The following is a 13,698-nucleotide window of genomic DNA, read 5'->3' as shown; positions in this document are numbered from 1 at the left end:
TGCACCCCATTATTGTTCTACTTTGCACATTCTTCCATTGCAAAACTACCGTTCCAGTGTTTTACTTGCTATATTGTATTTACTTTGCCACCATGGCCTTTTTTGCCTTTACCTCCCTTCTCACCTCATTTGCTCACATTGTATATAGACTTGTTTATACTGTATTATTGACTGTATGTTTGTTTTCCTCCATGTGTAACTCTGTGTCGTTGTATCTGTCAAACTGCTTTGCTTTATCTTGGCCAGGTCGCAATTGTAAATGAGAAGTTGTTCTCAACTTGCCTACCTGGTTAAATAGAGGTGAAATAAAAATAAATAAAATAAAATGTATTCATCCCTTTGCTATGAAGCCCCTAATTAAGATCTTGTGAAACCAATTACCTTCAGAAGTCACATAATTAGTTAAATAAAGTCCACCTGTGTACAAACTAAGTGTCACATGATCTGTCACATGATCTCAGTATATATACACACCTGTTCTGAAAGGCGCCAGAGTCTGGAACACCACTAAGCAAGTGGCACCATGAAGGCCAAGGAGCTCTCCAAACAGTTCAAGGACAAAGTTGTGGAGAAGTACAGATCAGGATTGGGTTATAAAAAAATATCTGAAACTTAGACATCCCACGGAGCACCGTTAAATCCATTATTAAAAATGAAAAGAATATGGCACCACAACAAACCTGTCAAGAGAGGGCCGCGCACCAAAACACACGGACCAGGCAAGGAGGGCATTAATCAGAGGCAACAAAGAGACCAAAGATAACCCGGAAGGCGCTGCAAAGCTCCACAGAGGAGATTGAAGATTGGAGTATCTGTCCATAGGTCCACTTAGCTGGGATTTATGGAAGAGTGGCCAGAAAAAAGCCACTGCTTGAAGAAAAAAATAAGCATGTTAGGTGTACGCTAAACGGCATGTGGGAGACTCCCCAAACATATGGAAGAAGGTACTCTGGTCAGTTGAGACTAAAATTGAGCTTTTTGGCCATCAAGGAAAACGCTATGTCTGGTGCAAACCCAACATCTCTCATCACCCGAAGAACACCAGGGACTGGGAAACTGGTCAGAAGTGAAGGAATGATGGATGGCGTTAAATACAGGGAAATACTTGAGGGAAACCTGTTTCAGCCTTCCAGAGATTTGAGACTGGGACGGAGGTTCACCTTCCAGCAGGACAATGACCGTAAGCATACTGCTAAAACCCCTTAAAGTGGTTTAAGGGGAAACATTTAAATGATATGGAATGGCCTAGTCAAAGCCCAGAACTCAATCCAATTGAGAATCTATGGTATGTCTTAAAGATTGCTGTACACTAGCGGAACCCATCCAACTTGAAGGCGCTGCCTTGAAGAATGGGCAAAAATCCCAGTGGCTAGATGTGCCAAGCTTATAGAGACATACCCCAAGAGACTTGCAGCTGTAATTGCTGCAATAGATTACTATACAAAGTATTGACTTTAGGGGGTGAATAGATATGTACACTCAAGTTTTCTGTTTTTTTGTCTTATTTCTTGTTTGTTTCACAATAAACAATATTTTGCATCTTCAAAGATGTGTAAATCAAATTATTCAACCCCCCCAAAAAAAAAAACATTTAAATTCCAGGTTGTAAGGCAACAAAATAGGAAAAATGCCAAGGGAGGTGAATACTTTCGCAAGCCACTGTACACACAATAGCCCATAATGACAAAGTGAAAACATGCATTAGACATTTTTGCAAATGTCTTGAAAATGAAATACAGAAATATCTCAGGCACAGCTCATCACCCGTCTAACACCATCCCTACCATAAAGCATGGTGGTGGCAGCATCATGCTATGGGGATCCTTAAACAGCGGCAGGGACTGGGAGACTGGTAAGGATAGAAGGAACAATTAATGGAGCCAAATACAGGCAAATCCTTGCTGTTCACCGCCGCTCCCCATTATCTTAACATAGCTTGAGAAAATCTGCAAAGAAGTATGGGAGAAAATCCCCAAATCCAGATGTACAAAGTTGATACAGACATAACTAAATGACTCAAAGCTGTAATCGCCAACAAAGGTGCTTCTACAGGGTATTGACTCAGGGGTGTGAATACTTATGTAAATGGAATATTTCTGTATTTAATTCTCAATGAATTTGAATAAAAATCTAAAAACATGTTGTCACTGTATAATTATGGGGTATTATTTGTAGATGGGTGAGAATTCGTATTTTTTTTAATCAATTTTGAATTCAGGCTGTAACACAACAAAATGTGGAATAAGTCAAGGGGTGTGAATACTTTATGAAGGCACTGTATATAGAGGTCTATACAGCCTGTCTGCACGCCTGATTTCTGTAACTGTTAGCTTACCTGTGTAACTGTTCCCAGGCCGTCATTGAAAATAAGAATGTGTTCTTAACTGACTTGCCTGGTTAAATAAAGGTAAAATTAAATTAAAATTAATATTGACAAAAGCTCAGAAACACTTGATTTGCAAACATGGTCCTGTTTAATCAATTGCTGTTCTGATCAATAGGCAGTTCATTACATATGTCATTACCTTCTTGGTCAAATAGCCCTTACACAGCCTGGAGGTGTGTTGGGAAATTGTCCTGTTGAAAAACAAAGGATAGTCCCACTAAGCGCAAACCAGATGGGATGATGTATCGCTGCAGAATGCTGTGGTAGCCATCCTGGTTAAGTGTGCCTTGAATTCTAAATAAATCACTAACAGTGTCACCAGCAAAGCATCCCCACAACATCACACCTCCTCCTCCATGCTTCACGGTGGGAACCACATATGCGGAGATCATCCATTCACCCACACCGCACATTTGGGCTCATCAGACCAAAGGACAAATTTCCACCTGTCTAATATCCATTGCTCGTGTTTCTTGGCCCAAGCAAGTTTCTTATTATTGTTGGTGTCCTTTAGTAGTGGTTTCTTTGCAGTAAATCAACCATGAAGGCCTGTTTCTCGCAGTCTCGACAGTTGATGTTGAGGTGTGTCTGTTACTTGAACTCTGTGAAGCATTTATTTGGGCTGCAATTACTGAGGCTGTTAACTCTAATGAACTTATCCTCTGCAGCAGAGGTTACTCTGGATCTTTCTTCCCTATGGCAGTCCTCATGAGAGCCAGTTTCATCATAGCCCTGGATGGTTTTTGCAACTGCACTTGAAGAAACTTTAAAAGTTCTTGACATTTTCTGTATTGACTGACGTTCAAGTCTTAAAGTAATTAGGGACTGTCGTTTCTTTGCTTATTTGAGCTTTTCTTGTCATAATATGGACTTTGTCTTTTACCAAATAGGGCTATCTGTATACCACCCCTACCTTGTCACAACCCAACGGATTGGCTCAAATGCATTAAGATGGAAATAAATGCCACAAATTAACTGTCATCGAGACAAAGGGTGGCTACTTTTAAGAATATCAAATGTAAAATATATTTTGATATGTTTAACATTTTTGGTTACTACATGATTCCATATGTGTTATTTCATAGCTTTGATGTTTTCACTAATATTCTACAATGTAAAAAAAAGGTACAAATAAAGAAAAACCCTTGAATGAGTAGGTGTGTCTAAACTTTTGACTGGTACTGTATATATATACATTTTTACATACACATTATTTTAATAACAGGACACTGTAAAGTCCATTATTCCTCTGAAGAGTATGCATTAGGGTGTTTGAGAAGGTTTGAATCCTATGCAACCTGCATTCACATTGTTTGAAGTACAATAGACCAACATAGCTCCTGTAGTAGGTCAAAGCTGTGTACTGGAGAACCTTGGTAGAGCATGGGTGGAGAAGGCATTTCTTATTTTAAAAGGCATTATACAACATTTCTACATGCAAAGGCAGACTTCTTGGGGGGAACCAGAAGTCTGTCATTGCCAGTGCTTTTGTAACCTTTAATTTTGCATCTGCCAAAAAGTCTGTCCCTTAAATGCCACAGGTGGTGTCTTTGGATAACTGCAAGGGTTGCTGGTTTAAACCCTGGTCTGCTGGCTGTTGCCCTCTAATAGCTCAAATCAGTTTTGAACTAACTATAAAAATACGTGTAGAATTTACCATGGATAGTCAAAAGTAATTGTCTGCAATTTTCAGAAGGTGAATAGATCAATTGATTGTGAGAGTCTTACATTGTAAAATATGACTAAATTCCCATTGAAAGCAAAGTCAAATAAAATGGGTTTAAGTCAGTGACTTTTGAAGGTTGTATAACTCAGCCATAGAAACTACAGTTTATTTCTAGCCTAAAGCACAGCAGAGGTATGCAGAGGTATAATCCGGGTTTGGAGGGGCATTAACCCCCTTCCCCCTACCCCTAGCACGATGCACCACTGGAACAGAGTTAGCCACAGTTAGCCAGCTTGTAGTCCTAAAACCCAGAAATTAGTTACCTATGGTTTGTTCAGCCATCCATATGTGAAAAATGAATGGGGAAAGAATAGGGTTTTGGGATAAACCACCTAAATGAGGTCTGATTTTAACATGTTTTGTTCTATGAGATAATATCAATCAGTTAACATGACACCTTTATAAATTATGAAGCCTTCATGTGCTTTATGTGCTTTTTTTATAGCATAAATGCATCAACATTTACAAAAATTTAGGTTAGCTGGTGAAGATGATCTCATAGAACAAAACATATAAGATCTTCTAAGCCTGCGTTTACCACAGACCTTATTTTTGGCGTTTATCCAAAAACGCTGCAAAATTACATTCATTTCCCCATAGGCTTTGTCCAACAAACCATGGAGGAATTTGTGCCCACATAAAGGGCAAGTACAGCATCCAGATCGAAGCTGTAAATACAATCAAGACGATCAAATGGCAGAGTTGTTAGTTTGACAATGTTGGTCTTCTCACATTTGGATTAAAATGCCAAGACAGGAGAAGGAGTATACTGGAATTGAATCTGAATGTTCGGAACTGGCAAGCATGCATTTACACAACCACACTGTATACATGTGCATTTTCTTTCTCAGCTACAGTTTGAGTTGTGTCCTGTCTCAGTGAAATATGGCTAGCTCTTACTGTAGCTTGGACATTGGAGTAGCTAGGTTGTGTTGCAAAAGCCCATTGCATGCATTGTAAGGCAGCAGCATGACAATTTCCGCAAAGTTTGGTGTGGGTTTTGAACTGATGTACTATACCTAGCTAGCAAGCCAGCTAGCTATGTTTTGTGGAAAAATGTAGGACTGGCATTTGGATCTGAGCTAGCTATTATTACCTGGCTTCTGTGTCAATGTCAGCTGTTGTTGTCTGGCTCGAGCTAGCTAGCTAAATTATTATTTGCGTAAAAACCTACCATTAAAAAAACATAGCTAGTTACCCTTCTTTTCCTGTTCATTGGCTAGCTAGCTAGGTAGCTAATAATTGATTAACCACCATATAGCTAGCTATCTTCAGTAGCCCAGGTTTTTTGTCAACCACTTCTTATGATGTTGCAGCAGCAGCTGTGTTTTTGCCGAGCAACTGAGTTACTGGACCCGGTATTGGAACATTGGACTTTGCTTGAAAAGGATGTTAGCATTGTCAGAAATACTACAAAAAAGGTAGCACATCGTTGGTTCTAAATTGACAGAAATTAGCATGTAAGAGCAATAAATTATACATTTAAAAAGATTATTACACCTACAAACTCAGTCAATCCAACATTTCTTAAGTCCAATGGTCACATTATGGATGCATTAGTCTCGTTTTAATCCGATGTCTAGAATTTGAGGTGATGCTAATGACCCTGTTAAAATTCTGGTATGTGGCTTCCGGTAAAGGCCGGACGGCTCATGACGAGAGGCAGGGAGTGTGTTGATTTGCGAATTTTCATCAATATTGGTGACATATTGGCTTAGATGTGATGGTAGGGAGATTTGAATTTAACATTTAGCTTCAACCAATGCCATATTAATAGCCGGTGTGCAGCTATTGCTCCCATAATAATAACAGGTGTGCAGGTCAAGTGTACAGTCGTGACCAAAAGTTGAGAATGACATAAATATTAATTTTCACAAAGTTGGCTGCTGTCAGATGTTACTATGTTACTATGGAATACTGAAGTATAATTACAAGTGTCAAAGGCTTTTATTAACAATTACATGAAGTTGATGCAAAGAGAGTCAATATTTGCAGTGTTGACCCTTCTTTTTAAAGGCCTCTGCAATCCGCCCTGGCATGCTGTCAATTAACTTCTGGGCCACATCCTGACTGATGGCAGCCCATTCTTGCATAATCAATGCTTGGAGTTTGTCAGAATTTGTGGGGTTTTGTTTGTCCACCCACCTCTTGAGGATTGACCACAAGTTCTCAATGGGATTCAGGTCTGGGGAGTTTCCTGGCCATGGACCCAAAATAGCGATGTTTTGTTCCCTGAGCCACTTAGTTATCACTTTGCCTTATGGCAAGGTGCTCCATCATGCTGGAAAAGGCATTGTTCGTCACCAAACTGTTCCTGGATTGTTGCGAGAAGTTGCTCAAGGAGGATGTGTTGGTACCATTCTTTATTCATGGCTGTGTTCTTAGGCAAAATTGTGAGTGAGCCCACACCCTTGGCTGAGAAGCAACCCCACACATGAATGGTCTCAGGATGCTTTACTGTTGGCATGACACAGGACTGGTGGTAGCGCTCACCTTGTCTTCTCCGGACAAGCTTTTTTCCGGATGCCCCAAACAATCGGAAATGGGATTCATCAGAGAAAATGACTTTACCCCAGTCCTCAGCAGTCCAATCCCTGTACCTTTAGCAGAATATCAGTCTCTCCCTGATGGTTTTCCTGTGGAGAAGTGGCTTCTTTTCTGCCCTTCTTGACACCAGGCCATCCTCCAAAAGTCTTTGCCTCACTGTGCGTGCAGATGCACTCACACCTGCCTGCTGCCATTCCTGAGCAAGCACTGTACTGGTGGTGCCCCGATCCCGCAGCTGAATCAACTTTAGGAGACAGTCCTGGCGCTTGCTGGACTTTCTTAGGCGCCCTGAAGCCTTCTTCACAACAATTGAACCGCTCTCCTTGAAGTTCTTGATGATCCGATAAATGGTTGATTTAGGTGCAATCTTACTGGCAGCAATATCCTTGCCTGTGAAGCACTTTTTGTGCAAAGCAATGATGATGGCACATGTTTCCTTGCAGGTAACCGTGATTGACAGAGGAAGAACAAGCACCACCCTCCTTTTGAAGCTTCCAGTCTGTCATTCAAACTCAATCAGCATGACAGAGTGATCTCCAGCCTTGTACTTGTCAACCCTCACACTTGTGTTAACGAGAGAATCACTGACATGGTGGCAGAGCTGAAATGCAGTAGAAATGTTTTTGGGGGATTCAGTTCATTTGCATGGCAAAGAGGGCCTTTGCAATTAATTGTAATTCATCTGATCACTCTTCATAACTTTCTGGAGTATATGCAAATTGCCATCAAACAAACTGAGGGAGCAGACTTTGTGAAAAGTCATTCTCAAAACTTTTGGCCACGACTGTACACTGTATTTCAGCTCCCTTTTTTATTCTTAAAAACATACATCAACATACCCATTTTGGGATGGGAACAAATGATGGGATATGTAGGTGATAGTATAAGAAATTGAAGCTGATTAAAATACAAATACTTTAGAGTTAACCTCTTCAACCTATGGGGGCGCTATGTCATTATTGGATTAAAAAACGTGCCCGTTTTAAGCGCAATATTTTGTCACGAAAAGATGCTCGACTATGCATATAATTGGCAGCTTTGGAAAGAAAACACTGACGTTTCCAAAACTGCAAAGATATTATCTGTGAGTGCCCCAGAACTGATGCTACAGGCGAAACCAAGATTAAACTTCAAACAGGAAATGAGCAGGATATTTGACGCTCTGTTTTTCATTGTCTCCTTTCTATCGTTTCTCCAAGTTGTCTGCAGCATTGTGACGTATTTGTAGGCATATCATTGGAAGATTGGCCATAAGAGACTACATTTACCAGGGGTCTGCCCGGTGTCCTTTGTTGAAATTGTTGCGTAATCTCCAAGCTGCTCACATTCATCCATGTGATTGAGACAGAGAGGAGACTTCCAGGAATGATATATCATGAAGAGATATGTGAAAAACGCCTTGAGGATTGATTCTAAACAACGTTTACCATGTTTCAGTCGATATTATGGAGTTAATGTGGAAGAAAGTTTGGCGTTTGGATGAATGAATTTTCTTTTTTTTTGGTAGCCAAACATGACGCAGAAAACGGACCGATTTCTCCTGCACAAATAATCTTTCAGGAAAAACTGAACATTTGCTATCTAACTGAGAGTCTCCTCATTGAAAACATCCAAAGTTCTTCAAAGGTAAATTATTTTATTTTAATGGTTTTCTGTTTTTTGTGAAAATGTTGCCTGCTGAATGCTAACGCTAAATGCTATGCTAACACTAAATGCTGTTACACGAATGCTTGTTTTGCTATGGTTGAGAAGCATATTTTTGAAAATCTGAGATGACAGTGTTGTTAACAAAAGGCTAAGCTTGAGAGCTAGCATATTTATTTCATTTCATTTGCGATTTTCATGAATAGTTAACGTTGCTTTATGGTAATGAGCTTGAGGCTGTATTCACGATCCCGGATCCGGGATGGCTTGACGCAAGAAGTTAAACTCTCTTTTTTCTTTTGTCATCAAACATGCTAATATCAGCATATAGTGGCTGTACCTATGTATGTATTCAAACCCAAGAGTGAGTCACATTTCTCCTGGTCCACAGGCTACTGTCAAGGTCAACAAATCAGGCAAAACTTTGGATGGAAATATATATTAAGGTAATTTGCTAAGCTAATGTTGGGGGAAGGGGTGGTCATAGGGTGATTCCTGTTAAAGAAAGGGCATGGCTTTGGTTTAATGATCATTCAGACCCTAATGTTCTGTAAACAATAAAGTAAGGGTCTCCTGAGTGGCGCAGCGGTCTAAGACGGTGTCACTACATACACAGGTTCGATCCCGGGCTGTATCACAACCTGCAGTGATCGGGAGAACCATCGGTTGTTGCAAAATTGATGTTTAACACATGAATTTGCAGAAAAAAATTGTATTATAATACAATCTTAAGCAGGGATGTGCGAGGGAGCGTTGTACATTTAGTCTGTTATCCGGAATCACATTCTAAATATAATTCCCTATGGGTTCAACAAAGGTCATCAAAGAATTTACGCAGAAGCACAACAGGGATATAGTGTGCAACTGGGTACTGGACTTCCTGATGGGCCGCCCCCAGGTGGTGAGGGTAGGCAACAACATCTCCTCCCCGCTGATCCTCAACACGGGGGCCCCACAAGGGTGCGTTCTGAGCCCTCTCCTGTACTCCCTGTTCACCCACGACTGCGTGGCCACGCACGCCTCCAACTCAATCATCAAGTTTGCGGACGACACAACAGTGGTAGGCTTGATTACCAACAACGACGAGACGGCCTACAGGGAGGAGGTGAGGGCCCTCGGAGTGTGGTGTCAGGAAAATAACCTCACACTCAACGTCAACAAAACTAAGGAGATGATTGTGGACTTGGAACAGTAGTGGAGAGGGTAGCAAGTTTTAAGTTCCTCGGCATACACATCACAGACAAACTGAATTGGTCCACTCACACTGACAGCGTCGTGAAGAAGGCGCAGCAGCGCCTCTTCAACCTCGGGAGGCTGAAGAAATTCGGCTTGTCACCAAAAGCACTCACAAACTTCTACAGATGCACAATCGAGAGCATCCTGGCGGGCTGTATCACCGCCTGGTACGGCAACTGCTCCGCCCTCAACCGTAAGGCTCTCCAGAGGGTAGTGAGGTCTGCACAACGCATCACCGGGGGCAAACTACCTGCCCTCCAGGACACCTACACCACCCGATGTTGCAGGAAGGCCATAAAGATCATCAAGGACATCAACCACCCGAACCACTGCCTGTTCACCCCGCTATCATCCAGAAGGCGAGGTCAGTACAGGTGCATCAAAGCTGGGACCGAGAGACTGAAAAACAGCTTCTATCTCAAGGCCATCAGACTGTTAACCAGCCACCACTAACATTGAGTGGCTGCTGCCAACACACTGTCATTGACACTGACCCAACTCCAGCCACTTTAATAATGGTAATTGATGGGAAATTATGTAAATATATCACTAGCCACTTTAAACAATGCTACCTTATATAATGTTACTTACCCTACATTATTCATCTCATATGCATACGTATATACTGTACTCTACATCATCGACTGCATCCTTATGTAATACATGTATCACTAGCCACTTTAACTATGCCACTTTGTTTACTTTGTCTACATACTCATCTCATATGTATATAATGTACTCGATACCATCTACTGTATGCAGCTCTGTACCATCACTCATTCATATATCCTTATGTACATATTCTTTATCCCCTTACACTGTGTATAAGACAGTAGTTTTGGAATTGTTAGTTAGATTACTTGTTGGTTATCACTGCATTGTCGGAACTAGAAGCACAAGCATTTCGCTACACTCGCATTAACATCTGCTAACCATGTGTATGTGACAAATAAAATTGAATTGGATTTGATTTGATTTAGTAGTCTAGGTGTGTCACAAAGTGGCCTCTGTATTCTGTGTGCAGATAGGAGCAGAGTAGAGCATCAGCACAAGTATACCAAACTGGAAAAAGGTTTATAGCTAATGTGTCAGCCAAACAATATTTAACATCACATCAATCCCATCCACATATGGATTTGAAGCTGTTTTCTGTTCCAACAAAATCCGTCTTTCCCAACAGCCTTCAACTGTGAAAAAATATATATGAATAAGCCAATAAACACTACCTTTCAAAAGTTTAGGGTCACTGAGAAATGTCCTTGTTTTAGAAAGAAAAGCACATTTTTGGTCCATTTTAAAATAACATCAAATTGACCAGAAATACAGCGTAGACATTGTTAATGTTGTAAATGACTATTGTAGCTGGAAATGGCAGATTTTTTATGGAATATCTACATAGCTGTACATAGGCCCATTATCAGCAACCATCACTCCTGTGTTCCAATAGCACGGTGTGTTAGCCTTTTCAAATGATCGACTTGGATTAACTAATTGATCATTAGAAAACCCTTTTGCAATTATTTTAGCACAGCTGAAAACTGTCGTGCTGATTGAAGAAGCAATAAAACTGGCCTTCTTTATCAGCATCAGCATCAGCATTTGTGGGTTCGATTACAGGCTCAAAATGGTCAGAAACAAAGAACTTTCTTCTGAAACTCATCAGTCTATTCTTGTTCTGAGAAATGAAGGCTATTCCATACGAGAAAATGCCAAGAAACTTAAGATCTCGTACAACGCTGTGTACTATCCCCTTCACAGAACAGAGCAAACTGTCTCTAACCAGAATAGAAAGAGGAGTCGGAGGCCCCGGTGCACAACTGAGCAAGAGTACAAGTACATTAGAGTGTCTAGTTTGAGAAACAGACACCTCACAAGTCCTCAACTGGCAGCTTCATTAAATAGTACCCGCAAAACACCAGTCTCAACGTCACCAGTGAAGCGGTGACTCCGGGATGCTTGGTAGAGTTGCAAAGAAAAAGCCATATCTCAGACTGGCCAATAAAAAGAAAAGATTAAGATTAAGGCAAAATAACACAGACACTGGACAGAGGAAGACTGAAAAAAAGTGTTATGGGGACAGAAGAATCTAAGTTTAAGGTGTTCAGATCACAAAGAAGAACATTCGTGAGACGCAGAAAAAAATGTACAGATGCTGGAGGAGTGCTTGATGCCATCGGTCAAGCATGGTGGAGGCAATGTGATGGTCTGGGGGTGCTTTGGTGTTGGTAAAGTGGGAGATTTGTACATGGTAAAAGGGATCTTGAAGAAGGAAGACTGTCACTCCATTTTGCAACGCCATGCCATACCCTGTGGATGATGGTTAATTGGAGCCAATTATGGTTAATTGGAGCCCTCCTACAACAGGATAATCACCCAAAGTTCAGCTCCAAACTATGCAATAACTATTTAATGAAGACGCAGTCAGCTGGTATTCTGTCTATAATGGAGTGGCCAGCACAGTCACCGGATCTCAACCCTATTGAGCTGCTGTGGGAGCAGATTGATCGTATTGTACGTAAGAAGTGCCCATCAAGCCAATCCAACTTGTGGGAGGTGCTTCAGGAAGCATGGGGTGAAATCTACCTCAACCAATTGACATATAGAATGCCAAAGGTCTGCAAGGCTGTAATTGCTGCAAATTGAGGATTCTTTGACGAAAGCAAAAGTTTGAAGGACACAATTATTATTTCAATTAAAAATCATTATTTATAACCTTCTCAACTTCTTGACTGTATTTCCTATTCATTTTGCAACTCATGTAATGTATGTTTTTATGGAAAACAAGGACATTTTTAAGTGACCCCAAGCTTTTGAATGGTAGTGTATATTGCTAGTAAATGTATATCAATGCATATTTAAATGCTTCATAAATTATACTGTATATTTTTGTATTAGTTGTAATAATTTTAAATGCTTATAAATGTTTACAAATGAGTGTATTAATATTATGCAGGCCACACTATTCATAATAGTTTTTCACTTAATTCTCCATTTCGAAGTCCAGTCATTCCTACCTCTCCTTGATACCAACACAAGACAAGTCCAGTCTGTCAATGAGTCTTACATATCCAAACCACATGAACACACTTTGACATCTGTCCCCTGAAGCAGCCAAACTGTGTGAAAAGTGTGAGTTATCCCCAAGTGTAGAGAAGTGACAGCCGGGCCCTGCGGAGTGCCTTCCACTCAAAGCCCACACCAGTTCCCCTCAATACAATCAACTCAACAAGACATTGTGCTAAAAGGCATGCATATCTTGAGATTAGTGTAGCAGGAGTAACTCATGACAACTCCAATGGAATCAATGCAGTATCTATAATCATTCTACTTTGCTGTTGTAGATGCTAGAATTCTTATTGTATTCAAAATGTAACCATGAACTTTTATTATCGGTCAGGTTGAAGTCAATTTCATTTCAGAATCAACCAGATTAATTAGAATTCAACTCATTAATTAAATGCATCCATTTCTAAAATTTGGGTTTTTCTTAAATTACAATTCACTGCATTGGAGTTAAGCCTAGCCCTGATGAGCAATAGGATTATTGGTGTATCAGGAACCAGACCTGAAAACAGAACAAAAAGACACAAAGCAAGGATGGTCAACAGTATATTTACCATCAATAGGTGATGTTTTCAGTCTGGTACAGAGTCCTTGGACATCTCCATAACATTCTTGGATTCTAGTTATTCCCTCAGGTCCCCTGAGTTCCATGAGGGAGCGCAGCTCCTTGAGCGAGCAGTTGAAATCTCCAACATCATGGTTGGCCTGTGCATGTCTACCACGCTTCGACTCATGGAACGAGTTGCTGGCCATGTCTCCTCTATAGCTCAAGAGTGGTGGAGAGAGGCTTTCCCAAAAAAGGCAAGTCAAATCTTCAGAGGCAAAATCCGGTATTCATAAACTGCTGTTATTTCTCAGGGATGTACGTTGCTTGACTCCATGGAGCGTGACTTGGATAAGAAGACTGACATTTTCATTTGATTCCTGTAAGCCCACTCTCTCATCTTGGCTGAAGTCCTCCACAAGGCTACATCTGAAAAAAAAAAAAAAAAAAACATTGAGTAAAAGGTTTTCCCTTTTTTGTCTAAGGTCTTTCATTTTGACAAACTGGATACTGCATATGGCGAAATACTGTTCTTTTGCCACATTAATGAAG

The 13,698-nt window shown here is 40.6% G+C and overlaps 1 protein-coding gene across 3 annotated transcripts in view; it reads right to left on the bottom strand.

Moving 5' to 3' along the window:
• The window catches only part of LOC118359326 (plasma membrane calcium-transporting ATPase 1-like), a 52,955-nt gene that overhangs the window by 23,790 nt on the left and 15,467 nt on the right, over nucleotides 1–13,698 (bottom strand). For all 3 annotated transcript variants that reach the window (XM_035737829.2, XM_035737827.2, XM_035737828.2), the window contains one exon: nucleotides 13,157–13,575. In XM_035737829.2, coding sequence (XP_035593722.1) covers nucleotides 13,157–13,355 — 199 coding nt within the window. In that variant the 5' untranslated portion in view covers nucleotides 13,356–13,575. The remainder of the gene's footprint in view (nucleotides 1–13,156; nucleotides 13,576–13,698) is intronic.

Source organism: Oncorhynchus keta, chromosome 26, assembly GCF_023373465.1.
Source record: "Oncorhynchus keta strain PuntledgeMale-10-30-2019 chromosome 26, Oket_V2, whole genome shotgun sequence".
Taxonomy (NCBI): Eukaryota; Metazoa; Chordata; class Actinopteri; order Salmoniformes; family Salmonidae; genus Oncorhynchus; species Oncorhynchus keta.
Note: the sequence above shows the minus strand (reverse complement) of the source record. Positions and strands in the feature narration are given on the sequence as shown.